This window comes from Haliaeetus leucocephalus, unplaced genomic scaffold, assembly GCF_000737465.1.
Source record: "Haliaeetus leucocephalus isolate CR32 unplaced genomic scaffold, Haliaeetus_leucocephalus-4.0 Scaffold577, whole genome shotgun sequence".
NCBI classification, from domain to species: Eukaryota; Metazoa; Chordata; class Aves; order Accipitriformes; family Accipitridae; genus Haliaeetus; species Haliaeetus leucocephalus.
Window position 1 is genome coordinate 655,536 of NW_010973013.1, and position 27,947 is coordinate 683,482.

The 27,947-nt window shown below is 45.9% G+C and overlaps 1 protein-coding gene across 1 annotated transcript in view; it reads left to right on the forward strand.

The window, feature by feature from the left end:
* The window catches only part of CAPN2 (calpain 2, (m/II) large subunit), a 27,997-nt gene extending 599 nt beyond the window's left edge, over window positions 1-27,398 (forward strand). Inside the window, exons 2-21 of the mRNA XM_010577841.1 lie at window positions 478-564; window positions 9,088-9,206; window positions 9,589-9,722; window positions 10,607-10,775; window positions 12,786-12,869; window positions 14,389-14,474; window positions 15,747-15,821; window positions 16,041-16,201; window positions 16,543-16,712; window positions 17,949-17,960; window positions 19,426-19,637; window positions 20,448-20,484; window positions 21,338-21,403; window positions 21,975-22,032; window positions 23,025-23,089; window positions 24,230-24,298; window positions 24,900-24,978; window positions 26,003-26,119; window positions 26,619-26,677; window positions 27,328-27,398. Of these exons, the coding sequence (XP_010576143.1) occupies window positions 478-564; window positions 9,088-9,206; window positions 9,589-9,722; window positions 10,607-10,775; window positions 12,786-12,869; window positions 14,389-14,474; window positions 15,747-15,821; window positions 16,041-16,201; window positions 16,543-16,712; window positions 17,949-17,960; window positions 19,426-19,637; window positions 20,448-20,484; window positions 21,338-21,403; window positions 21,975-22,032; window positions 23,025-23,089; window positions 24,230-24,298; window positions 24,900-24,978; window positions 26,003-26,119; window positions 26,619-26,677; window positions 27,328-27,351 (1,883 nt within the window). The 3' untranslated portion in view covers window positions 27,352-27,398. The remainder of the gene's footprint in view (window positions 1-477; window positions 565-9,087; window positions 9,207-9,588; window positions 9,723-10,606; window positions 10,776-12,785; window positions 12,870-14,388; window positions 14,475-15,746; window positions 15,822-16,040; window positions 16,202-16,542; window positions 16,713-17,948; window positions 17,961-19,425; window positions 19,638-20,447; window positions 20,485-21,337; window positions 21,404-21,974; window positions 22,033-23,024; window positions 23,090-24,229; window positions 24,299-24,899; window positions 24,979-26,002; window positions 26,120-26,618; window positions 26,678-27,327) is intronic.
* The last annotated feature ends 549 nt before the right edge of the window (window positions 27,399-27,947 follow it).

The following is a 27,947-nucleotide window of genomic DNA, read 5'->3' on the forward strand; positions in this document are numbered from 1 at the left end:
AAAAAGCCGTTCACGGCCTGAATTCTCCATGCAGACAAACCGCTCGCTTCGGGTAGCGCTCGGGGCTGTTGCTGTGGATGACTCTTTCCCTTAGCAGAGAGATGAGCTGACCGCGACGCGGAGGTTTCCTTCACGAGACCTCCCACGGGAGCCGTGGGGTCAGACGGACTCCGGGGTGCCTGGGCGTTTCGGAAAGACCCTGGCGTAGTCAGTGGCGGGGAGGTAACAGCAGAGCGGTGTGTGCACGTGTGTAAAAACGCGGTGGACCTCCCGGCGCATACCGTGAAGTGAGATGGCTGCCCACAAGCTTTGGTCACCAGCTCCCGTCCTCACCGCGCTTAGCGTGTCGGGTGCCCGCACTCCTTCCTGACCTGCTCCATCTCTGTGGCGTTCGTCTGCTGCGGTCGATCGCTTGTTTAAATTTGCTGCAAGTGGGGCCTCCTTCCCTCCCTTACTTGCGGATATCTGTAATTCAAGGCTTGTTTTGTTCCCAGGAGCTGTGTTCCAGCCCCCAGTTCATAGCCAGTGGAGCCACTCGCACAGACATCTGCCAAGGGGCCTTAGGTAAGGTGGAGGCAGAAAGCCGAGTTTTCCGTTCGGGCAGGACACCACAGTTTATACTAGGCTGTAACTCACTCTATAAATATATCCTCTTGCATCCTACCACCTCTCTTCATATCAAATCAGATCTTTCTTGCCTTTCCTCGGCAGCTGCAGGTAGGGATGATGTGTGTTCGGCCACCGAGCACAGCCTTGCTGTGTGCACCGAGCAGGGGTGACACAGACTGGTTTCCTGATGGCTTTTCTGGTTGCTACCAGTTCCTTGCATGTCTGCATCCGTGTGCCTGGGAGTAGCTTGACTAATTTTTGCAGTTGATGTGTAGCAGGGTGTTTCTTTCCCCGGTGGGAGAGAGTGCTGCATAGCAGGAGGGACCCCCTGAAACCTGGAAAGATGCTGTACAGAGAAAACCAGTTACACGGAGGGATTCCCAGCTGCTCACTGGCTCTCGAAGAAATAAAAACTGGGGTATTTCGGGAGGGATGGGCCAGCCTGTGAGCCCTCTGCTTTTGCCATGGCTGTCACCAGGTTTGTACAGTGGCAGCCCCTGGGTCTGCCGCTCCGGAGGAGCCCCAGGGAACAGCGGGAAGCGGGTGGCTTAACCTGGCTGTGCATGCACAGCCATCCCGGTCTTGAAGCCTCTCTTGCCTTGCCTGCCAGAAGGGGTTTTAGGCAAGTGTCTCTGTGCCTCTCCTCCCGGTGTGGAGGCTGGTGAGGAGGGCAGCTGTGGGGATGGGAGAGGAAATAAGCTGAAGTGGAAGCAGTGAGGTTCCTATTTGTTCCATAACTATAGGGAGAGTGTTTTAGATTAGACTGATAACGTGGTTGAGGAAAAGCTCTTGGTGTAGAGAAACATCACGGATACGTGCTGTGTGTTGCACTTTTGCAGAGGGGTTGGCAAAGGAACGAAGTTCTGTTTGTTTGCTTTTTGTCAGCATAATATAATAGCCATGTTGTAGCTTCTTAGTTTCTAGTCCAGCTGCTACTATTTGTGTTTTCATGTCCAAAAATATAATGGATAGGGAAGCTTATTTCACATGTTTTGTGCTTATTTTTTCTTTCAGGAGTTATTCAGGTTGGTGCTTTAACAACTAGATACAATTTCTGTAAAAAAAACAAACAAAAAAAAAAAACCACAAAAAAACTGACAATAAAAAATACTTAGATTGTTAATTTAGCTCTCCTCATGCCCCAGTATCGTCTGCAGCATGGATTAGGCTCTGTTGCGTCATCGGTGAAGTCCTTGGTATGTCACCAGCTTCCTTCATGTGTTCTCTCTCTGCCCAATATCACATCTCCCACCATGACTGCTTTGACATTGAGCATGTCCCAGTGCTTAACACACATGCCAGACATTTGTGTCCTCTTTCTCTCTCTTTTTTTTAATTTTTTTTTTTATTGTGAGACTTCACAGCTAAGGAGTAGTTCGACGTGAAATGAGTTTATTGTAATGCCATTTCAACAGCTGGCATTTTGCATAGATGCTTGTTTCTGAAGGCACTTAGTTGCTTTCTGCAGACTCCTAGCTTTTCTATCCAGATGTTGTGGCAGCAAGAGCACTGTAATGAAAGATTTGTAACTTGGTTTTCACGTTGTGGAGTTGCTGTTGCTAATGCCAAATCTTTTTTTAAATGGATGAAAGCATTTGTTGCCTTAGTGATCTTTAGAGCACTTAGATGTTCTCGTGAGGTTATACAGTACCACCAAAGGGTACACACTGACTCACAGCTGCTATTATTTTACCTCCTGAATCAACATTTGAATAGGAGGTTATTAGTGTTCTTGTTTGTATTACTGTTTTCACCATGGCTAACTACTGCTATGACTCGCCCTACTGTCCTCCTGGGAATCTGGGCAGGATTTTGGTATTGTGTGACTGTTTAGGGGTTGATTAAAAATTAGATGCTGTTGATCTTTTCTCTGTATAGTCATTGAGTTACTAAGAGCCTGTCTGTATTGAATCTCTGCTTTTCAGATAGCAGATGTACCAGATGTGGAGTACAAATGCCTTTTTTTTTTTTTTTTGGCGACTGCCTCATCTGACACCACTATTTGTATTGATACATTTGCGTAAGCTTCCATTTACTTGAACTTTGTGTGCTGACACTGATTTCCCATCCCAATGACATCACATTTTGGGATGTCACAAAGACTGCACTGGAAGATGTCAGGTGCTCTTGGAAACCTGTGCTTTTTATTATGTTGCTTTTTTCTGTAGGAAGCTTTTGTCATCTGTTTATTCCCCAAAAGGCTTGGTCAAAAAGCAACAGACCTGTGCCCACGTGGAGTTTCATTGCTGTGCTAAGCCATTCAGAACATCTTCGAATACCACAGGGACAGATGAGGCGTCCAAAGCAGATGTACCTGTCACTGCTGCAACAGGCTTCGTGGCAGGGGAAGTGTAACTGAACAGCTTGGCTAATGAGCGGTGGTACAGATGTTTCTTTTAGCCCAAGAGTCTTTAGTCTGTGGGCCAGATGAAGCCTATAAATTTGTTTCATCATTTTTTACCTGGACTATACAATACCATGATGCATAAGAGGCACAGCCGATCATCAGCACAGAAAAGATTGTCGTCTCACCAAGGCGACAGTTCATTAGGTTCTCTGGACACCACAACTCTACCCCTTGGGCTTTGGATTATCCTTTATTCTGTTTTTGTTGCTTTTTAGGAGAAACTTTTAAGGGAGAGTATTTGGAGTTAGTTTTGCAGTATCAGATCTGAAGTCAATGATGGTATTTGGCTCAGAACCGCAGCACATGGGATGTGGTGACTCATTATAGCAAAGGGGAGGAACCAAAGCCACTGGGGAGAGGAAGCTTATTCACCCTTAACCGCCTTCTTTGGAGGGGATGTTACCATGGTATCACAACACTGGGGCGTACACTGCACGATATCTCTCTTCTGCTGTTCAGTCACTGGTGTCTCCTCCTTGCATAAAAACGTGTGGAAAAATAATGAATTGAATAGAATGAATTTAGAAAATTAGATGCCTAGTTTTCCCACGCTGGCAACCACTCTACTGTAAGTGGGTTGCCACAGCCTCATGTTTCTAACCAGAAAAATTCCTGGAGTCCCATGGTATTAATACAAATACATTCAGTAGTTGTTAACCTGTAGCTATGAGCGTGTTAAAATAATGACATGTCTGTGATTGGCTGAATGTACATTTTTTCCTTACCCTTACATGGGCTGTGCAGGGACCAGAGGAGCTGCCTTTTGCTTGCAGCCCTCCAGGTGCCTCATGAGGATGCTTTGCTTGTCTTTGCTCTCCAGAATGGCCAGTTTTAAGCCCTTATGGCTATTTATGCTTGCCTTGCAATTACACTTCTTGTAACATTCTTGTTTATAGCTGGAGATTAGGTAAATGCAGAGATGGAAATAAGTAAAACATTGGTAGCAGCAAAAAGGAAGCACAACAGGAAAAAATAGTACTTCTTGTTAATATAAATAAACTCAGCCTGATAATATTCCCTTTTCTGATAACCTTGTTCTGCCTATTGTATTGTGCATTTACAAAAATTCTCCATGATTAACCTAGCCTTGCTAACACTCCTTTCAAATTCTTCGTATAAGTAACCTGTCTGTTAGCCTCCTCTTGGACTTTCCCTCTCTGTCAAAGGAAAGTCACTGTCAAGAGCCTTACAAAAGTACCAGTTCTTATAGTTAAGACTATTTGGTAAAGACCCTGCTCAGGCTTACTTAGTGCAGGCTAAAACTCCAGGTGTTATCACAAGCTGTTGTCATCCAGGCTTTGAATTATCAGGTCTACTTTTAGTGATGACTGTTCAGAAAGGGAGAGATGATATCCTGACTGTTGAGCACTTCTAAATGTGGAAACCAAAGGGCGGTGCATCTCCCGTATATGCTGCATCTGCCTTTTAACCTCAAGAAGATCTTGCCCAGAGTTGTCCAAGTTAAGATCTATGTTCCTCTGACTCCAAATTCTTCTTAGAAACCAGTATAAAGTTCAACAGAGAGATTTTACAACGAAGTCTGCTGTTTCTTTCTCTTCATGTCTGCCTTGATAAGACAGCTAGAAAGTAAAGGAAATTCTTTATAAACTCTGCTTATGGGCCTAGAGGTCCTCGGGGGGGTTTCTCCTGTTGAACTTCAGAGCTTCTTATCTACAGGGGAAATCTGACTCAAAGATGTATTATAGCATTAAAGGTTGTATGCTCTTAATCTAGATGCCTGAGCAGCTTCTTGACCAAGGCTTCCTGAGCTACTGTGGTCATGTTGAGTTGTTCATTTACTCTTTCTGTGCAGCTCTCTGCCTGCCCAGCCCCTGCCTTGTTTATGGAATAGATATGCTAATATTTCTTTGGAAGAATGGTGGGACAGCTGCCCTCTGAGCCAGAGCGGCTGCTAAGTTAAATCAGCACGGTTTTTCTGAGGTTGGCAAGACCAATGTCAGATGCTTTGGGGTTCTCTTGGAGTGGTCCAGTTTGCCTGGTCGAGTAAGGCTGTGCAACGTGAACTCTGGTTTGTGCTGCAGGTTGAGCAATTGAGAGGAAAAACACCTCCACAGCTGACTGCAAGCAAAGGGTGTAGGATATTCCTCCAGCTGTGCCCACCCACCCGATAGAGCATGCACTAAGTGCCTTCAGCTCTGCCTGCAGCTTTGTTGTAGAGGCCAAGAGCTGTATGGTTTTACCCAGCTGTGCCTTAGGACTAGCACAGCGGTACTGAGCAGGCTGAGTTGCTTTCTTTCTGGGTTTATCTAATTTAGTCTGGATGAGAGCATGTATCTACCTAACCACGTGAAGGCATCCCAGTAGTCTGGGTAAGCATATCTGTACCGGCTTTAGTCTAGCTGGTGTAGGTCTGAGATGCCAGAGACTCCAAGTTGTGCATGTTTGTCTGTAAAAGCCTTGCAGAGCGTGGGATGCGTGCCAGGGTTGTTCTGCTGCTTGGACAGGCACCTGCCTGTGGGTTATCAGTTATGTGGCCTCTACGCTGAGATGAGACCGGTTAACCTATCAGTTTGTGTATTTGTGACTTGTCTCGTGCCTGTTCCCAGTGTTCAGGATTCTTTGAGATCTGCAGTTCGTTAGAAGTTAAAAGTCTCGCTAAGGCTTGCTAACTTTTCCCAACTGTGAATGATTGTTCCTGCTGGAGCAGGAACACAGCGGCACAACAGGGAGAATTAAGATCCCTGCTCTTTTCTTTTTAGGATTTTGTTGGTCTTAAACACCCAGTGGTTCCTGGGTGCTAGAAGAGGAATATTTATGGGGGAGGCCAAGGGTTATCCACCTGTGTGCAGTGCTGGGGTGTTGATGGAGAGTGCCCAGCTCTCCTGTGGTGTGTGCTGGTCCAGTGCACACGTGTATTTACATCCATCCCCTTTTCTCAGGATGTCTCTGACATACAATATTTCTACTGCCAAATACATAACATACCCACTGCTCTCTTGACCCAGAAGAGTCCTGTCACAAGCTGTGACCTCTTTTAACTCTGTAAAGCGACAGAAAGACTTTTTTGTCTGGGTTAATGAATTGACTTGCTGTGTGATGAGTGCCAGCAGGAGAAAAACAAGTTAAGGAGGAAGGAGTGGAGACACTATGATATCAATTGAGAGGTAGTATGCTGTTAATTCAGCCTGGCCCCAAAAGAGCCCCAGTCAAAGTACCAGGGCTGTTCTCTAGCCAGTAGTTGTCCCTTGGACTTGAAGAACCCCAACTCATGTTCAGAAACTACCTGTTTTAGAGACTTAATGAAGACAGGGATCGTCCGTACAGAAGGTATCTCTGGGCAGTCTCTCCCAGGAGATTACCATGTTGTCAGGTTTGTTTGAAGACTCTCTTGGTTAAAAAAAAAAAAACCAAACAAAAAACCCCAAACAAACAAAAAACCCAACCAAACAAAACAACAACAACAAAAAAACACAAAACCAGAAAAATAACTTTGTGCGGGCAGGCTGTATATGGGAGAGTGCAGATGTAAGCTGAACTGAAGTTGAAGTCCTGTTCTTGCCTTTTGACCAAAGGCTTTGTTTGCATACCCCTTTAACACCGTCCTCTGTAAAGAAAATTGCTGTGAAGGGTAACTGCTAAAGCCCTCACGCAGCTGGGGGACAGAGGATCATACCGTTAGTTGTAGATTAGCCCATCTAAAAATGTCTCTTAGTATCTTCTGACCCCAATCTCTTTTCTAGCAAGCACATTTGCTGTGCTTGGTGGTGCCTCTGAATGCACCCAGGCACCGGAGGGTGCAGAGCTCCCAGGGGAGAGGGTCTCAAATGCCACGAAGGACACGAAGGAGGCTGTACGAGTTGCCATTTTGCAGGGTGAGATGGATGTGCTGTCGCAGAGGAGGAAGGCGAACATCCTCGTTGCTTCATAATCTGTCACAGGAGAATAGCAAGGTGACTTTCCTATTTGAAAAACTTCTCTGACATGACAACTTCTCCATTGCAGTACAAGCAGCCGGAGGCAGGGCCGAGGGGAAAGTTTTATGTTCGGTTCTTCCCCTCTAGGTTATGAAATAGTAAAAGCATCTCACGTTTTGAAACTACTCTGCAATTTCACATCTTCTACCTTTTGTGAGATGCGAAAAGGGCCATGGGACAGATGTCATTCATAGAGCTGCTGCTGGGGATGAGCTGTGAAAAGCGTCGAGCATCCTGGAGGGAGTTGCACGTTGTCTGTGTTCCTCCTTCTGCTATCTGAGTGGTGATGGGTTTGGGTCTGAGAGCTGCTTTAGAGTTAACTCTCCCTGAGACTTTCTCCCATTTGAATCCCAGCTTCCCACCTGTGAGCTTGTGACCCTTTTCCCATAGGAGAGAGCTGGCTGTATAGAGACCACTGCTTTGCTGGCCTCTGACTTGCTAGCAGCTGCGAGTTCATGTTTCTTGAACCTGCAATCCTACACATGCTGCAGGACCGTTTTGTGGGATCTGATGTGTAATACCAGCTTTCCTGTGTTCACAAAGCAAGGCAACAGCAGATCTGGTAATGGTAACAAGGAGTTTTGTGTTGGGCTGTGGGAGTCGGGGCATCAGCTGGGTCTTTAAATCTCTAATCACTTTGCTAATGAGCTGCAGGAGGCCCACAGCTGAGCAGAAAGGTAACCACTCTGTTAAAGTAAGACTGGTTTCTGAAAATAATTACAAAAAATAGAGGTAATGTTTATATAGTTGTGGTCTTCTCCTCCCTCTGCTTGGTAGGAGATGGTGTGGAAAAATACTATCCAGACGGCCTGGGCCCTGGGGCTGTGGCATGAGGCTCGGTGTACGTTGGCCCCATCCCAGTAAGGGTGAAGAGGTGTGTGGGACTGGGGAACAGCGCCTGCCTTCAGACCTTCCCTGACGCTCCGGTGACTAGTGCCAGAGACGATGTTGTCCCAAAAGCTGGGTTCTTTTACCCGATGTGCAAAAAGCCAGTCAACACATCGAGTCGAGATATTTGTCTTTATTGCTATACTGCAGTATAGCGTGCCAGGTCTCCAAATACCTGCACACCTTTAGAAAGAAAGGTTGAAGTTTTTATACAATTATGTTACAGGGCAAGACATACAACAAAAATTGTGATAGGCTACACAAACTTATATAGTGAAAAGGTCTTCTGAGCATGTCATGCTCTTGTCCAGTTCATTATACTAAGGTGGACTCACATTTACATAGTCATTATGCACAAGTGGGTCTTGATTTTAGTATTAAAATTAAGCAAGGTAAGGCAAGGACAGGGTATTTACTTGATTCTCATCCAGCATTGACTGTTATCTATTCCTAATGAATAATATGTTCTTGGTTATACATACAGCACGTATTCTAGCTCTACTTATCTTAAGTTTACATGATCGCATAGCAGCGTCTCCAAGGTAATGGATTTCTTATCAACTATTTCAAAATTGTTAAGTTTTGTCAACCTTGTGAGTTAATTCTGTGAGTTACTATAACAACGAGATGTGGGACTAAACAGAGAGGCCTCTAGCAAGACCCTCCAGAGATGTAAAAGGTGAAAGACGCTCCTATTTGGTAGGAAGCTGGCAAGACACCTTAAAGGGAGCTTGTCCACCGGATAGGTCTCTGGATGGCAAGTCAACAGGCATTTATTAAATGTGGAGGAGGGGAAGGAAAACAGCCTATGCTTGATAAAACACTGGCCTTTTGAGGAGAAACTGCACCCCTGAGTATCTGCGTGTGCCCACAGGCCCTGCTCTTTGCATTTTCCCCATGCTGCTTCCTAATCTGTAGACACTCAATTGAATATTAAGTTTTCCTTCAAATAGTCCCAGCATGGGTGATAACTATGTTGATAGATCATAAAAAGCCTGCTTTTACTTTTTTTGTATTTTTTATTACTTTGTTCTTGAGAAAGTTCCACACTTGCCTGGAAATGGCAGGGATTTGTGTACATACATTTGATCTGCCTTAGAGGTAAAGTGATGGGAGGGATCATTTCATCAGAGCTGAGGTGATTATTGGTTATAATGCACAATCCCTATGCAGTACAGAAACTAACAAATGAAGTTTGAATAATAAAGATGACACTGTTCCTTTTTTTTCTTTCTTTTATTTTTGCAGGGGACTGTTGGCTCTTGGCCGCTATTGCCTCTCTCACCCTGAATGAAGAAATTCTGGCCCGTGTTGTTCCCAAAGACCAGAGCTTCCAGGATAGATATGCAGGAATTTTCCACTTCCAGGTACGTGGAAAACAGCCTTCCCCCCTCCCCACTGCTGTTGGCCAGGAGCTGGTGTAGCTGGCTACGTCTATGTGTGTGGTGTTTCCTGGAGCACTTTGGGGGACATCAAAGAGCCAGGCAGAAAAACGGTGACATCCAAAGAGGGTGATGGTGGTGGAAGGAAGACGACCACTAACCAAAGAGCTGGGAGCAGGGGCTGTCTCTGTGGTCCTTCCTCCATCAGCAGATCCAGCTGAGGACGTGCATCCCCGAAGAGGGTGGGCGAAGCTGGCTGTGCAGGGGATTGATTTTCCTCTAGGAAATTGGCGTTAGCAGATAAACATCCTGGTGACCTGAGTGCACAGCGTGGGGCAGTGACGACACGTCTGTGCTCTCTTTGCAGTTCTGGCAGTACGGGGAGTGGGTGGACGTCGTGGTGGACGACAGGCTGCCCACCAAGAACGGGGAGCTGCTCTTCGTGCACTCGGCCGAGGGCAGCGAGTTCTGGAGCGCGCTGCTGGAGAAGGCCTACGCCAAGTGAGTCGAGGCCAGGCTTTCACCCCACTCAAATCTCCCAATGCCTCTGCTTCCCCGTAGCATCCTCAACTGCACGGATACCATGCATTTAAAATGTCAGCCTAATTACTAGCCTTTACAACTCCTGGGGTATCCCACAATGGCTGCTTTAGTAAAGCTTTGCTTGACAGGTGCTAAAGACAAGTAGCCAAATGGACTGGCTTTGCTGCTAGCCAGGAAAAATAGCTCTTGCATCTCATGGCAAGGCTAGAGTGCTGTCTCCTGTCCCTGGGGTCTGGGAAGCTCTGTTTCACGTGCTCTCACACCTGTGAGGGCTTGCGCCAGCAGTGCTTCAGCATGCAAAGCACACCAGTCCCTGTGCCTAGGTCTCTGTTCAAGGTGAAGATGCTCAAAACTGAATTTCCAGTTTGGGGATGGCCAGGGAGGAATTCTGCCATCTAACGTTACTGATTTCAATTGACTTAAGAAACTGAGCTAATTTAGATCAGCTGAAAATCAGATCCATAATTGTTAAAGGGATTAAAAGACTATGTGGAACTAGGGAGGCAAATTGTTTGGTCTTGATTGTGTTAATATTATTTTTTTCTTCAAATAGCATTCATGACTTTTGTCATTGATATGACTGAACCTGCAACCTGTATACATGATCGTCTAAGACTCTGTGCTGGGCTCTGCAAGTACAGAGGTCTAAGAAGCAAAGCTGAATGGAGGGCGCATTTGTAGCTGGTGTGGTGCTGTTGAAAGCAGAAATGCTGTGACAGTTGGCAAACTGAGTGCCTCTCTCCAAGAGAAGAGGAGAGTGGGGAATCTGCTGATGGTGTGTGTGTGAGAAGAGGAAAATAGGGAGCCTGATGGTTGTGTGTGTGTGTGTCCTTTTTGTGCAGGCTGAACGGATCGTATGAGTCTCTCTCTGGTGGCACCACCACTGAAGGCTTTGAGGACTTCACCGGTGGAATTGCAGAATGGTATGAGCTGCAGAAGGCACCACCCAACCTCTTCAAAATCATTCAGAAGGCACTTCAGAAAGGCTCTCTCCTTGGCTGCTCTATTGATGTGAGTTGGTGGGCTTATTGCTGGACACTGGGCTCTTGCTGTGCATGTGGGCAGCTGGAGGGTGGCCCCTTGCTCCATCTGCAGGAGGTGCACAAAGGTTGCTGGTCCCCTCTGCCTATGGTTCTCTGCTCTACCTTGTGTCTGGAGAATTTGACCCAAGAGTGTGACCCAGGCGCATGCTCTTCTGGGGGTTAGGTTGAAATGTAGACTTCATTAGTTCATGTGTAAAAGATCGTTGCCTCCCTTGTGTTTCTTCCTCAAGACCTAGAGCTTTTGCTGTTTCATAGGTTCATGGTAACGAATCATACAGGGAACTCATTAGGGGTCCTGATGTACATTTTTGTTCTTGAGAAAGCCTGTAGCTTGGCAGCAGGTTGGTACGGGCTGAGTAGGTTTGGACAGAAAGCTGCTGCTAATGGCTCCTGCAGTCGGATGCTCAGAGGTGGTAACCTCCATCCTTGCTGTAGCCTGTTTGTTGCACAAATTGTACCAAAATGTTCCCAAAAAAATCTGGACTCTGTTCTTGAAGCGGGGAGGCTCGGACTGTTGCCAGGCCTTTAAAAGGCTTTATGGGAAAACACGTTGTCAAAAGCTGAACCTGCACGAGAAGGAAAAGAGGCACTTTGGCCCTGCCTGCAAGGATTCAGCATCGCTTTTAGCCTTACTGAAATGAGTCTAGGTATTGTTATTGTGATAATCACCCTGCTCCCAAATGAGATTACATCTTAGTTATGTCTAAAGGGAAGGTAAACTGTTTACAAGAACTCCATTCATAATACAAATTCAAATGTTTCCTCCCATTTTTCAAGTTAAAGCAGAGTCTCAGGAGAGGGAAGCTTCACAGCAGGAAAAGTACTTGGTTAATGTCAGCATGCAACGTTGCAGCACTTTGGAGGCCTGTTTTACTCGTTTGCATTTAGATAAGAATCTGACATCTGGGTTTTTGCCCCAGATTGATACAAATCTCTTGTTGGGGGTGAGGGAGAGTAAATATATTCTGTTGTTGGTAAATGCTGACACTTTCTATATTGTAAACTGATTATTAATGAGTTTAGCCTTTGAAAAAATCCTGTAAAATCTTCCCTTCTCTCCTGTAAGAGAAATAGGGACGCAGAGGTTAAGCATTACATGGAGAGTGCACTGCGGGGCAGTAATAGGGCGTGAATTGACAGCAGGAATCCTGCCTGCTTGATCCCACCCTCTCTTTTTTTGAAGCTTCAAATATGCTTGTTTGAAGATCACACACTTTCTGAAATGGTGGGAAGGCAATGACAACCATATGTTTCATAGAGGGTTAAGTATTATTACAGCAAGATGTCAAGCAGTCACTTTCTAGCAAGAAGTGACTTTTCTCTGCCGTGTTTATAGGCCAGACTGTGCGAGTATTGTAATGGCCATGAAAAAGTGAGAGGGTGATATGCCTTCAGGCATGAATGGCATCCAAAGTGCAGCCTTTTCCCTCCGCTCCCCTGCCTGGCAGGTCCTTGGGTGGCGGTGCTGGGGAAAGGAGGGGGAACATCCCACCCCACTGTGGAGCTGAAGGGGGTCTTTTGACCTCTAAGCAAAGCGCTGGGGCTTGCTGGACCTGGGTGCGATCCCTGGTGACACCTGGGCAGCCTCAGACCAGTCACCCCCTGCGTTCCTCTGGGCCCCTTGAGAACACAGAGTTCATGGTGTGTATCCCCCTTTGTACAGCGTTTGGAGACGCACGAGGGGGGATGCACCACACTTAAGTGTTTCAGAGCCGGGAGGGAGCTCTGCTGTGGTGCAGGGCTTCTGGTGCGCACCCCGTGCCACGAACGTGGACCCCGGGGGCTCCAGCACCACCACACGTGCTGCCTTCCCCTCTCCCCGCCTGTCACACAGATCCCTCTCGTTGCCTCTGCGGCAGCTAAACCACCCCTGGAGCCCCCCAGTGAGATTAAACCTCCGTTGGAGGGGGAAGCTTTGCTCCGTTGGATCCCCTGCCGCGCGGGAAGCCACGCTCACCGAGCTTCTTTTCTTCTCCAGATCACCAGTGCAGCAGAGACGGAGGCGGTCACTTCCCAGAAGCTGGTGAAGGGACACGCGTACTCGGTCACCGGGGCGGAGGAGGTACGTTCGCCACCCCGAAGGGGTGAAACGCAGCCAGCTTTGCGCGTGGCCTGGGCCGTGGCAGCCACAAATCCATCTTCCATGTTGCAAATTCTCCAGTCTCACCCATTTTGCCAAATCAGGTTTTGAGCCCCTTTTCTCTGGAGAAATACTGAATTAGTCGGTGTGGTTTGGATAAACGCAAACTTGACTTCTTGGGGGTTTGACCAAAAAGCCCCTCTTTTTCCATAAGCACTGCTGTTTCCCAGTGAGCGGGTGGTGGGAAGCTCTGTGCAGAGGGCACACTACCCTCTGCTGGTGACCGGGCCCCTCGACACACTTCTGCGTAGCAGGCAGTACTGTAGCTTAAATGCACAGCAAGATGTGTGAGAGACGTGCCAAGCAAAAAAAAAAAAAAAAAAATTATTGTCCCTTAAATGCCTGCCAAACAGCACCTTTCAGCAGGGCACGATGTTCAAGTGCAAGGTGCCTGTCCAAGAGTAGGTCACTGGCAAAGTTAAGACAAGTGAAAACAAAGGAAGCAGATCGTGGCATCCTTCCACGTGTGTAATGGACTTTCAGTTACTTCACCGACAATTGTTTCCGAAATAATTTCTGAAACTCCAGAGTGAGGTGTAGAGAGCTGCTGACATGCTGCACTGAGGTGGATGCTGCTAACAGGCAGGTTTATGTGATTGCATTTGGTTCTTCTCTCACAGCAAAAGCAGTGAAGAGGGAGTTTGACCTTAATTCACAAACAGGCATGATTTAGCCAGGCTTTTCCTTTGGAGATATAGGCAGGCTTTGTAAGGATAGTTCATCTTGGGCACTGGAGCATCATTTCTGGACTCTGGGCTGCTGCTGCTCTATGCAGTTTTCTTGGCTTTGGGCTCTAGAGGTGCGCCAGCTCCTTCCTCGAATTAGTGCTGTATGTTCCCCATAAATATTGGCTTTTCCTACTGAAACTCAGACAGCTTTGTATGGCCTGGCCTCAGTGTGCACAGAGATCAGCAGATAACAAGCCAGGGCCTCGGCGCAGTGCGAGGAGGGGCTGAGGCTGCCGCATTGCGGGGCATTCCTGTGGTCAGAGGGGTTGTGGCCACACTGAGTATCCTGTCTGATGCATTGATGCATTTGAATATGAAAAGGCAGTTTGTACATAAATGACAACTCAAGAGAAATATCCCCTTGTACCTGCTTTTTGGCAGTCCTGTAGCAGCTTTATGTTCCCTTTGCTTGAAATCCTGTCAGAGGTAATTTTTTTAGCAACACGAAACGGACATTGTGGTTATCGTGAGCTTTGATTTGTGCATGCTATAAACCTTCTCTGGACAAGGTTGGGTGCATGGACCTCATTCAAAATCAGTTTGACTTCATGGCTTTTGGACCAGATGAGTGCGTGTTTTTGTATATACACTTTAGGGTTTGTGTAGCACTGAGATACTTACTCTGTCATGTCCTTTAATTCCCATAGAAAAGGTGAAAGGGAGCACAGTGCTGAATCCCTGGATAACTCTCCATATGCTTCTGATCCCATCAGGTGAACTTTCGAGGAACGGTGCAGAAGCTGATCAGAATCCGAAATCCCTGGGGGGAAGTGGAGTGGACCGGAAAATGGAACGACAAGTGAGTCGATGGCTTGCACATAGCCTGTAGGCTTTTACTGCAGGGGTATGATCATGTTTCTGCTGTCACCTGTCTTCTCCCTACTTCAGATTCCTCTCTAAGTCACATCTGAGTGTGGTGTTTGCTCTGAGCTGTTTAAAAGAAGCATCCCACCACTGTCATCTCCCACGTAGGCGTCACAGCACGCAGTGCCCTTCATACAAACACCTGCCTTCGCGTAAGATGCGGTCATTTGGCTGGTGGCTCCTACAAGCCTCTCTGTACTTTCTGCTCCTTTAACATCCCAGGCTCAGTGGTGAGCTACAGAAAACTTTCCTGCTAAAAGGGCTTTAAAAATCCTTTTCTGTTGTTAACAATGAAAGACGGAGTTTAGTTCTGTGGCTGGACAGTATTTGTTCTGGGTCTTCCTTTTTCTAAAATAAAGCTCCGTCTCAGTCAAGGCATTAGCACTTTCTGCAAATAAAACTGGTTTTGATCCTTACCTTGTATCCTGGTTTCAGCTGGGATAGAGTTAATTGTCTTCCTAGTAGCTGGTACAGTGCTACGTTTTGAGTTCAGTATGAGAAGAATGTTGATAACACTGATGTTTTCAGTTATTGCTAAGTGGTATTTAGACTAAGTCAAGGATTTTTCAGCTTCTCATGCCCAGCCAGCAAGAAGGCTGGAGGGGCACAAGAAGTTGGGAGGGGACACAGCCAGGACAGCTGACCCAAACTGGCCAAAGGGATATTCCATACCATGTGACATCATACCCAGTATATAAACTGGGGGGAGCAGGGGGTGGGAGGAATCGCTGCTGGGGGACTAAGTGGGTGTCGATTGGCAGGTGGTAAGCAATTGCATCATTTGTACATTCCAATCCTTTTTATATTACTGTTGTCATTTTATTAGTGTTATCATTATCATTATTAGTTTCTTCTTTTCTGTTCTATTAAACTGTTCCTCTCTCAACCCATGAATTCTACTTTTTTTCCTGATTTTCTCCCCCATCCCATTGGGGTGGGGAGGGGGTGAGTGGGGGGCTGCGTGGTGCTCAGTTGCTGGCTGGGGTTAAACCACAACACCTTGGATATTTAAGAAGTGAGGTATCGAATATCCCAGGTCCCTGTATTTTAATGCTGCTGTGGTTTGAGAGCCCTGGAGCTGCTGTCAGCTAGATACTGTGGAGTATTGCAATTGCGTGGAGCTGTAAGCAAGTGAAATCATTGTGCCAGACCAGCTACATTTAGGATTTAACCTTTACCCTGTAGTTTATGTGGGGTTGTCTTTCAGCTGCCCAAACTGGAGTGGTGTTGACCCTGAGGTGCGGGAGCGGCTGACCAGGAGGCATGAAGATGGAGAATTTTGGTAAGTAGCACTGGGTTTCCATTCAGGCTGAAGGGAATGTCTTCTCTGCTTTTTTCACAAAAAGTAACCTCTCCCAGTGCATTCTCTGAGATGGGTGAGCAAATTCACCCCAAATCCTAGTGCTAAATGGCAGTGGTAGAGATGGAGGATAGACAAGGTGGTTGTACAGAAAACCTGTCCATCCTAAGGAGACGTTGCCTGTGGCATTGCCTCCCGCAGGATGGCGTTCAACGACTTCTTGAGACATTACTCCCGCCTGGAGATCTGCAACCTGACTCCAGACACCCTGGCAAGTGACAGGTACAAGAAGTGGAGCCTGCTGAAGCTGGATGGGAACTGGAGGCGAGGAGCCACTGCAGGGGGCTGCAGGAATTACCCAAGTAAGAGCACGTGGTCACCGCTGTGGTGGAGAAACCCTTCATATTCGTCCACTTGTACTTTGGGCGCTGATTCTGGGAGCTGGTTTGGGGTGGCCTATGGAGGAGGAGGATATACCTGGAATATCCAGGACTGATGTCCAAAAAGTGCAGGTGTTTGGGAAATGTGTCTCCCTGGTGAGGGTCTAGTTGTGGTTGTAAAGCCTGGGGAGGGGAGTGTCAGTTTTTCCTTCTCACAGCTGATTTTGAAAGTCAGAGCTGCATCTGTCCTAGTTGACATGTATATATCAGCACAGTTGCTTTCAAAGAAGCCTCTGAGCAGTTTGCATAAATCCACTTCCCAGACACTTTCTGGACGAATCCACAGTATTTAATCAAGCTGGAGGAAGAAGATGAGGATCCTGATGATCCTGAGAGGGGCTGCACTTTCCTCATTGGCCTGATTCAGAAGCACCGGAGGAAGCAGAGGAAGATGGGAGAGGACATGCATACCATCGGCTTTGCAATTTATGAGGCAAGTAAGGCAGTACAGGTGCATGGGAGGAAAAGGAAAACTCGCCCTGTAAATAAGGTAGTGCAATTCTCAGACTGGGCTTTTTACCAAAACTCAGCTGGGTTGACACCAGCCGCAGCAAGGAAAAGTCCACTTAGATGTTTAGAAAATTATCCTCCGTGAAAACAGTGGTCAATCACAGGGACAGATACCCAGAGAGATGATGGAATCTGCATTCCTGGAGATAATAAAACCTAGAGTGGACAAGGTCCTGAGCAACCTCATCGAACTTTGATATTGGCCTTGCTTTGAGTAGGAGCTTGGACCAGATGACCCACAGAGGCTGCTTCTCACCTATAATACTCTGTGCTTCTAAATGGAGGAGCAGAAAAAGTATTTAAAAAACAAAAATTAAAAGTGCAGAAACCCAGTCTGACCTTCACTTTTCAGGCTGTGGTGAAAAGCGGCAGAATGAGAGCAGCCATGGTAGGGGTGTGACACTAGCTGGGGCACCTGCGCTAGCTTGGGGAGCGTGAGCCCAGCAGCAGAACCAGCCAAAACACCTGTAAAACTCATTCTGCTGAGTGAAGGGTCAGAGACGTGTCTATGGTAACTCCTTAAGCAGGACATTTTGTTCAGAGCTGCAAAGCAACAGTGCTTAACTGGAAATAATAGGACTGCTGAAAATAGGACTACTGGTCTTGCCCGTGGGTTGCTCTGTAACTGTAGGCAATATGTGCAACTGCTTGCTTTCTTGATATCCCAGCTTTGGAATAGCTTGTCAAAGAATTTGGTCCCCGTAGGCAAATAAGGTTTAAAGCAAAGCTAGGTCCCTGGAGTCCGTAAGGAAACAGAAAACTGCATTATTGTCTTGCTTAGCCCCTACCTCCTCTCCTGATGGCGGAGAGGTTGGGGGGTGAAAGAGAAGGTGGGAAGAAATAGTAGAGAAACAGAGTCCACAAAAAATATCACAGCGGGCCACAGGTTAGAGGGTCAGCAGGAAACCACGACCAGCGTGGCTGTGTCTGTGCCAGGCTGTGCCCAGGCTGCCCTGGGTGAGCCTCACCTGCCTCCAGGATGGAGCTGGGAGCTCCACCAGCAGTCAGCGTTGGGTGACGGGCACTCAGCGTTCACCTACCCCTGCAAGCCAAGTCTTTTTTTCAAGAGCGTGGATGTATCTGCTGAACAGCAGTGAAAAGAAGTAGCCCTGGAGCTGCAATTGAACAGGCAAATAACTCTCTCCTTTTCTCCTTGCAGGTGCCCCCAGAGGTACGTAGCATGCATTGGTGGTCAAGGTGCAGAGTTGGGGCTGAATGGCTTGTGGGAAGAAATGGTTCAGAGGATCCTCCTTCACTGCAGGACAATATTGACTGTGCAGAGTCTTAAAGTTAGAGGCCATTTATTCTGGAAGGGGCCTTGAGCCTGTGATGCGTTTTCAGAGCATCTTGGGTTGGGATGAGAGCTCTCTATACTGCAGAAACTCACCAAAGCTGCTCTTCCATGGGTCTTCTCCCAGCCCAGACCCACACCTCTTCCCCCAGAGCACAGCTGCTTTCTCAGGTTTGCACAGAGTTCATGTTTGACAGACAACTAATATTCCAAGGAAGTGTATATTTTCTTTTCCCTAAGCACCGTCTTTATTGGTTTTTGTCTGTTTCTACCTGCAGGTAGCTAATAGCAGCATGCCCCGGGGATCAGAGAGGGGTGGCAACGCAGTGATGCCTATGCAATAGGAGGCAGGGCTGCAGATGCCTTTGAGCTGTTGCTCCTCAGAGGAACAAATGAGGTTGAGCAAAATGCCTGGGTAATCTCATTATGGGGCTTGTTGTACCTTCGAGGGTGCATGCAAAGCAGCCGGGGCACCTCACAGCTCCTGAGGCTACGCTCAAACCAGCTGCTGTTATGTAAAACGTGGTTTCATCAGGAAAGGAAATGGTGCTGCCAGTTAATTAAATTTCTTATGTACCTTTTGAAAGCCTTAGCAGTACTCTGTCAGCCACTCAGCTTTCACCCTAGTGGTCCAAAAACCCGATTTCCATAAAAAAAGAGACTCTAGCTACAGTCTGGTGACTTTTCCCCAAAAGGTGGAATTTTATTTCCTACCGTGACAGCGGGTCTGACAGGTTTTGCATCCTTAAAAATCCAGGAGGATGGGAGGGGGAGGTTTCTGAACCATGCACATTCCTGATGTTTGATTCTAGAGCTGAGCTAGCCCACCTGTAAAACCCTCTGCAAAAGAGTTTGTTCTGGAAGATGTTACACTCCAAATATGCTTTTATAATGTGTAACGTTTATTTTATTCTTGGAGGCCTCTGTAAGCGGGCGCTCTGCTTTAAGTCAGCCAGACCTCAGAGACAGAGCTGAGCTGCAGTCCCCTGGTGGCACCAGCTCTGGGGGTCAGAGGGACATGGGTCGTAAGCCATCTCGCTTTAAAGAAAAATAGCTGGTGGAAGAGTTTGCCAAATGCCTTCACACACTGTTCATCACCTGCAAAATGTAAGCATGACCTGAATGATTTATTGGGATTATCTGCAAAATACGTTTGCAGCCTCAGCTCAAGAGTACTGTGGTGGGAAGCACTCACCCCCTTTCTCTTCTCTCTTTTGGCTCTGTTGAACAGACATCCTTTTTTTGTCCGTCCACATCTAATGGTCGTATCTGTTATACTTTTAATCTGTAAATGCAAGTACATGCAAACTGTGGGGTTTTTTTCTCTTTCTTTGCTTTTCATAAGTTTTCTGGCCAGACGAATATTCATCTGAGCAAAAACTTTTTCCTGACCAACAAAGCAAGGGAAAAATCAAACACCTTTATCAACCTCCGAGAAGTGCTGAACCGGTTCAAGCTCCCTGCAGGAGAATATATCGTCGTGCCCTCAACCTTTGAACCCAACAAGAATGGGGATTTCTGTCTGCGAGTCTTCTCTGAAAAAAATGCAAACTCCACGTATGTAGCTTTTTTGTAACCACGTAAGAACGGTATGGGCACATGGGTGATCTCTGGTCCTTCTCGTGGGTGTGGAAGGATGGAGCAGCCCAGGGCAGGGATACGTTGGCTTCCTGCAGGGAGCGGGAAGGGGCAATGCCCAGTCGCCCTGCGTGGATGGGGTCACAGCCGTTCTTGTTTGTCCCCAGTTTCCCCATGTGCAACTGAGGAAAGTTTGAGTAAACTTAGCAGGAAGGAATGGTGGAAGAAAAATAATAACAAGTTATTGTTGTCTTTGTTATTTTTTTTTCTATTATCGTTATTATTATTACCAGCACTACCTGGGCAGACGTTTTTAGTTATTGGGCTGTAGGCAGCTGGGCACCACAGCACAGATTGGTCTGTGGAGAGAAGAAAGCCCCAGAGAGCTGCAGGCTGGGTTCCCTGCTTGGGAGACAGAAATGCGTGTGCTTTCGGCTGTCTGGGAACACACTGATCACAACAATTGATCTCACACCTTTGAGATCAGGCTGGAAAAAAATTCAAGATACTTGCTCAACCAAATGATACCTTTGATAAAATGGGTTTTAATGGAACTGGCTCAAACCACACCGTTAGCTGTGAAGCCATGAAAAGATTGAGACATGTTGCATCTTAGAAAAGCAGCTGGGCTAAGGCCTTGGGAAGGGGTGTGGGACCTTTCATATTGAGTTCCCTAATTCAAAGCAAGCAAAAACCTTTCTACTATTCTGTAATCTTTTGTTGTATGGTTCTGTAGCATCAGAGAAGTGACTTGTTTTGGTTTTAATATTGATTTCTTTATCTTTCTAGGGTCATAGATGATGAAATTGAGGCCAATTTTGAAGAGGTATATCTTAACTTAAATGTTTTAAATGGAGACAATTTTGTTGTAAATAAGTGGGGTTGCAGAGCCTGTTCCGTGTGCAGGGTAGCATTTTTCTATAAGCATAATCAAGAACTGTTGTCCCACTTTGGAAACAGATCTTTCAATATCCATAGTTGAATGTCCAGCAAATGGGAACATCATAAGCAATAATGGAAACACATGTTGTCCTTTATCCAGAGTGGTGAGCTTGGGCTTCCCAGGTAGCAGAGATCAGGTGCTCTCTGTAGGGGTAACTGGAGCCATAGGAAATTCCTTTTGTACTCCAGGAATCCAGGAGTGCAGCCCTTTAGCCATAGGGGGGTGTTTTTGCACGTGATATTGTTTCCATGAGTAAGTAGTGGCTCACCGTATACGTTTGGTCTTCCTGGAGCTGGGGATGTTTTGCCTACTAATGCATCTACCCCTCTGTGTGACTTCTTTTTTTTTTTTTTTCCCTTTTTTTTTTTCAAGATGAGAACTTAACATTTTGCTTTCTTTTCTTTAAATGAAGACAGCTAGTCCAACAGTAGTAGTAGCAGCAACAGCGAAATTCTGAATTTGATAGTGATTTTTAATAGAACAAAGAATTTTAAATTTTCTTTAATTTTTTTTTTTTTGTAAATGCCATAGCAAAAGCTCTTAATTCCTGCAGTGTTTCCAACACCAGCATTTTGAGGCACCCCTGACAATAAAACTGATTAAAATCAAAGTAAAAGCACTCTGTACCTTCAACTTTGCCATTTAAATTGTGTTTTGCTAGGGGCAAGGAAATGCATTAAGTCATTTTCAGGCAGAAAAGTTCCTCCTTTCCATATTCTCTGTTTCTCTCCTTTAGACCGAGATCAGCGAAGATGACATCGAACCCAGCTTTAAAAAGCTTTTTGGACAGCTAGCAGGAAGTGTGAGTGTTTTTCTGTTAACATCTTACCCGCTCACCCATGTAACCAGTAAGAGAGATGCCTCCCCCAGGATGAAGTTTAATTCTTGCACGGAGTCAGATCTCAAGCTTGTGCACAATTGTGCATTCAAAAATCTGTGTAGTTACCCATCTGCTTACAGAACAGATTTGTGAGCGCTCCTGCCGAACAATCTTCGCTCTCTTTGAACTGCAGGCTCGACTTTGATCTCCACAGGTTCCTAATTCTGCCCTTGGGGCAGAGCATTTGATGCAGGCGCTTGGGGCATGGCTCGCTCTGGGAGATGATGAGGGCTGGGCTGGGCCATCTCCCCAGGCTGCTCCCACCTGCCTGGGGTCTCGGGCAGACCCCACAGCCAGGTGTGCTAATGCCTGGGAATTGGTGGTGCTCCTGGGAATGGGAGGTGGGGAGAGCTTACCACTTGCATTTCCATCCAGGGGAAACAAACTCCAAGGGATGTTTGAACTTGGCCAACTCACCCAAAGGAGTCAGAAGCTGCTTATGAGATAGACGGTGTCTGCAGCTCACAGTGAAAAATTTTTCTCTTTTCTGTAGGATGCAGAGATCTCCGCCTTCGAACTGCGCAACATCTTGAATAAAATTATGGCTAAACGTAAGTACCTTCCTCCAACTGTGGCTTCAGCTGGCCGCCAGCAGATTTCCAGCGTGGCCGTGAGAGCACAGAGCGCACCATTGACCCAGGCAGAGTGAAAGCCTCGGGCTCTGCCCCAGGCCTGTGGCTTGGCTCTCCGTATGGCCGTGGCCACGTGCTATCTCTGCTTCTTCAGGGGGTTGTAAAAATGCCGGGGCTGTGCCTGCACCAAAGGTGTGTTTCACGGGACGTGTGCTTTGGCAGGATGCATATGGCCTTTTATCCCAGGGTCTGCTACTGGGAATTGGCTGCTGGGAAGATGGACGGATTTGATTAATGCTTGATAATAATCAAGAGAAGGTATTGGTGCTACTTTTAGTATTGAACCACTCAGGATTCAAACAGTAGCCCAGCCCAATGGTCTGGGGTGTCCCTGAGGAGGAGAAACTTTGGGCTTCTTTTTCGGTGAAGTGATTCAGAGCTTGGCTCTGTATCATTTTCCTTTCCATTAAACAGTGCTCGAGAAATAAGTGCTTGGAGAAGTAAGAGTCTCTTTAATTTCCAAAGTGAAATCTTAGCCAGGTAGCCAGGACTGTGTTGTATGTCTGTGTGCACCAGCCAGTTAGCAATGGTGTATTGCTGGTTACCAAGCTTGATTTGATGTTCTTCCTTTGCATGAAGCTACCTACCACTGACCTCCAAAGGTCAGAAGTGCAATGTTGTCTACAAAAGTCCACCCTTGTCTTTGTAGGCAGACAATTAGGGCAGGAGAGCTTTATCTCTGCCTGTTGCTTCTGTAGCACACCCACAAACTAGGCTAACTGGGCTGTCTGCTTGGGGAAACGTCACAGCTAACTTTCACCCTAAGCGTCTTTGTCAAAGGAAGTCACCGATGACACAGAAGCAAATAAGGGCTGATGTGTATACACTGGTTATAGAGCTTATGAGCTATTTAGGAAGGTGCTATGGTACAGCGTGCGGTGATAATCCTGTCTCTTGCTCTTTCTTTACAGGCAAAGATATTAAATCTGATGGCTTTAGTATTGAGACATGCAAAATAATGGTTGACCTGTTAGATGTATCCTTTATGGCTGTGCCTAGATGATATTCTTCTGCCTGTGCTGAAGTAGGTGAGCTGCCTTTGCAGTGGTGGGTCCATACTGATGTACTAATAACTCCTGAGGTGAAGCTCATTTTACCCTGGTTCCCCTGAATAAAAATGGTAGTCCTTGCTATTACTGCTGGACCGTGGCACATGCCTTCTCCCAGGCAGCAGGGAAAATCCATTATCAGACAGGACGATCTGGTTTGAAGTCTTCCCAGCATTTGTGTGTTCTGGTTTAGCTGGGGACAAAGTGATGTTCATGCTGGGAAAAGGCACCTGGCTCTCAGCATGGTGTGGATAGCCTTGGCTGCAGAGTTTGAACATGCACACCTGGGTGTGCTTCACTGCTCTGCTATCTGGCTGGAGTTGGTAAGGGCATCGTAAAGCCATGAGGACTTAGCAAATAGAAAATGGGGGAAACAAATACAGGAAGTAGAGAGCATGTTGGATTTTAGGAGCTTTTACTCCTAAGAACAAGGGCAAAAGTGTAGGATGAAGGATCAAGTCTAAGAATAGTTGTGTTCAGCTTCTCTGTGCAGTGGGAGTTGAATTGTATAGTTAGAAAAAGGGAAAATTACCAAACCAAATTGATGCTCTGCTATAATTTGGTGTAAAATATGGCAGTCTGTAGGGACTCCTTAGCAGTTTTTGGGACTGATGCCGTCACCAGGTTCTTTTGTTAGCTGTTTGTGCAAGACCTTAAGTTCTCCAAATAGCAGGCTTGGTTGTGGCTTTTCCTGTTTATAATCCGGACTTAGGACTCATGCTCCTGTAACTGCAGGTGTTGAACCAACTACACAGAACAAAACGGCATCATCTCGGCTGTTTTATACATGTATTGAAAAGAGAGAGAGAGCTGCCAAAGGAAGAGCAGAAAGAGCTTGTGAACTGATCATGGTTTAAATGAATCCTTCATCTTACCGATTTAGAAAGACATCTTGGGCAACAAGTGTGTATTCAACAGGATGAGTCTTTCAGAGAAGACTTTCCATCCTTTTCTTAATTGCAATTTGTTTCAAGTATTAAGTCACAACTGCCCATGTAAGTAAACCCAGCACAGGGAGGGAAACCCCTTTTCCTTTCCTGCCGAGAGATTCCCTTAACTCAACAAAGAATGATGGGAGTGGTAAACTGGGACTGAAGGAGTTCCACACCCTCTGGACAAAGATTCAGAAATACCAGGTAAGACACAACCTTTTTGAGAGAATATGCAATATCAAATGTAGAGGTGGCTGCAGACCAATTTTTGCCTCGTACAGTGTGTACAATCACACTTCCCAAAGCAGGGACTCTCACTTCAGCTCACAATGCGTTTGTGTCCTCGGTCCCCCAGGTTTTGTCCCTTGGAGTCCTAGGGGGGGCAACTGCTTGTCCTTCAGGTGCTCGGGTGAAGGACTGAAGGAGAGGCTGCCTCTCCTCCTGCCTTACCCTCAGAGGGGTTTCTGTTTTGTTTTAACTCGCATCCAAGTATGTTTAGCCTTCCCACTTAATGGTGCGAGTTTGGTGTCACTCTTGCCACTTTGGTAGGAATAGTGCCATTTTGCACGGGCATTCAAGGAATCCTCTGGAGCCTTTATCTGCTCTGGCTGCTGCATGAAAACGACTTACTTTCTAAAGCTGCTTTTAGATGAACTCGGAGATAACTACCTAGTCCTTCAGACCAACATTGCAAATGCTTCTAAGTAACGTGCAGGCTGCATTTCACAATGCTTGACTTGCGATGAAAGCCAAAACATGCTCTGAATTATTGACAGGTTTTGACTTCGGGTTTTGTGTTCTGCAGAAAATTTACAGGGAAATCGATGTGGATCGATCCGGTACCATGAATTCATATGAGATGAGGAGAGCGCTGGAAACAGCAGGTATTTATATTGGTCTGTCTTTTTTTAAGATAATACCAGTTTCAAGCTGCGTTGATAGATGCTCACAAGTCTCCTGTATATCACTTGTAAGCTGAAAAATCCTGTGTTCCCAGACCTGAAAGGCCTCTGTTTAATATAGATACTCAGCCTGGGTTCCTGTATTTGGGTAGCAGTGTCTTGCCATGTTGGCATACTAAAAGCATCTCAAAGGAGTGACAGGTTTGCAGTTAGTTTCTTTAGTGACCAGCTTTCGGAGAAGCACAAATAACTGCAACAGTCTGGCCTTCTAACAGCATACTGTTGTCTTTCAATGAGTCCCTCTGGGTATATGTGGCTTTGGCATAAGCCGGTAAAACTGGGACACTGTGATCTAGGGAATGGAAGCGGCTTGACCAAAGGGTGATGCTCACAAGAACATTAAAAGAGTCAGTTTGCTACTGCAACCACTGAAAAGCAACTCTGAGTTACAGCACTGAGTGAGCGGGGTATCACAGAGCCATATGATCCCAAATTAACTTACTGATCTTCTGGGGCCATCTTAATGTCTATGTTTGGGCTTTCTGGAGCTTTCCCCTCCTGTTACCGTGCAAGATGAGGCAGCATTTCTTTTTGTCCCAAAGTTTAGATACTCTTTGGAAATAGAGACCCATTTGCCCAAAGAAAGCCGCGGCTTCATCTCGGGTCTCAGTGGGCTGAGTCTGGCAGCCACCTCATCACCCAGGGAAGGCCCATGAGCTGGAGCAATTGGCCATGTCCCCTGGGAAACAGGAGTACAAGTGTGGGAGCACATGCAGCAGGAAAAACACATGTGACCCAGTCACAGCTCTGAATCACTCCAAGTACAGAAGGGGTTGTTGGGAGTTTCAAAAAATGGAGTAAATACTCTTAACATTTGAGAATTTAACCAAAAGTAGCTAATTGAATTTCCGGCAGTGTATAAGGTTGTGGGGTTTTTGTTGGTTGGAGCTTTTTGCATTTTTTTTTCTTCCTTTTCTTTTTTAAATCCTTGACGTTGTATTTTTAGGGTTCAAACTGAACTGCCAGTTACATCAAATCATTGTGGCTCGTTTTGCTGATGAAGACCTCATCATTGACTTTGATAACTTTGTCCGGTGTTTGATTCGGCTGGAAACCTTGTTCAGTGAGTACACGCTTAATAACCTGACAGACTCTGTTGCTTTGTGTTTTCAAGTCCAAGATAATTTATTCAGACAACTTTGTACTGGAACCAAAGCAACTTCAAAGCTGAGCTATCATTCCGGCAACCCAGTCTGCATGCTCCTCCTAGATCTAGGAATCAGCTGTTGAGGCCAGGCTGCTGAACTGGATGGAGCCAGGCAGTCTTTCATGCAAACAACTAAATGTTGATTTAAAAACAAAAACCAGTCTAAACACAGATTGACAAGTAGTGTTACTTGTAGTTACTAGTACAGACTGAACCACTAAAAATGTTCAGTCTCATTCTTGCACATGAGCATGCAATGACTTGAGTGGCCCTTTCTGGTTTGGGGTGTAGACTGTTGTCATAAATTTTAGACTCTGGGACTAAATTCCTTTTTGATTCTGAAGCACAAGGAATGGGAGGGCTTTCCAATTAGTTCCTATATTCATCCTTGTCTGTCATCTCTCTGTTACCACAGAAATGTTTAGAAAACTGGATACTGAGAAAACTGGAACAATAGAATTGAACCTTGTCAATGTAAGTTCATTTAGCTCTAAAATGTTTGTTGTCATCTTTTGGGGGGAGGTTAACAGTAGAGACTCCTGCTTCATTCTGACTGATTATATGTATTCACAAATATGCTGGATTTATATAGATTGTGTATAAGCAGTCTTAAGAAAGGTTACCCTTTTTTAAAATGTACCTACATCACATTGTATTCTCTAACAGACAGGCCAGGTTCCTCGAATGTGCTGCCACTTTTCACTTACTGGCAGTAATTTTGGCCAACATGTATGCAGGCTTCTTCCCTGCCTTTTCTGTCAACAGCAGGGTAAAATGTAAATGCAGTAGTGACTCATGGTAATGACCACGTTTGCTTCTTTCTGCACTGTGTGCCCTGCAGAAAGAACTAAGTTAGGAGAAAACTACCCTCCTACACGTGTTCAACTTGCTTATTACCTGAACGTAACTTACTTCTGGACCTACATAGGAATGTGCAAATCATCCCAAAAGTCTTCTGACTTAAATGAGAGATAAATTTAAATCATTCAGGAAAGATCCTAAAATTACTTCTGTAACAGTAGACTTACTTTCTTCCTCATGCTAGAAATGTGAACATGCATACTTGCTATGGGTGTTTTTACTAAACTTAACCTTGGGCCATTTTCCTCTCTCTCTTGTTATAGTGGCTGTGCTTTACTGTCATTTGAGCCACTGACATCAGCTCAAGAGACCTCAAAGAGAGCAAGATCAGATGAAGATAATCAAGCAAACATACAAGTAATATCTTAACATGAATGTGCCTTAACTTATGCATGGCAAATGTTGCACACAGTTACAAGAAGGAAAGTGTTCTACTTCAACAACAGCAGAATCTGCAACTTCATTTTAATGGGTCTGACAGTCTTTATCTACTACTATATATCCTCTGTACAAAAGCTTTAATTCAGTATAAATCCTCAGTACAACTTTTGAAAATACAAATCTTTGTATTTAAGGTGTTTTATATGACTTCTGGAAGAAAGCTCATTATAGCTTAGACAGTTTGGTTTAATAAGTGCTTTCTGAGTAACAGCTCCCTGCATACCTGAAACTAGAAAAGGGATGGTATTGCATATCCCTGAATACAGATAATGTTTAGGTAACATTATGGGTCCCTTGTGTGCTTTCTGCCAAGGCCCAGCATTATTCTGGTTAAATATTCTTTGAAGAATTTGAGTAGCAAGTACACATTTGACCAAACTGAAGGACAAGTCCTTCCCTCCTGACCATTGATGTGCCTATAGCAGGAGGCTGTTGGCAACCA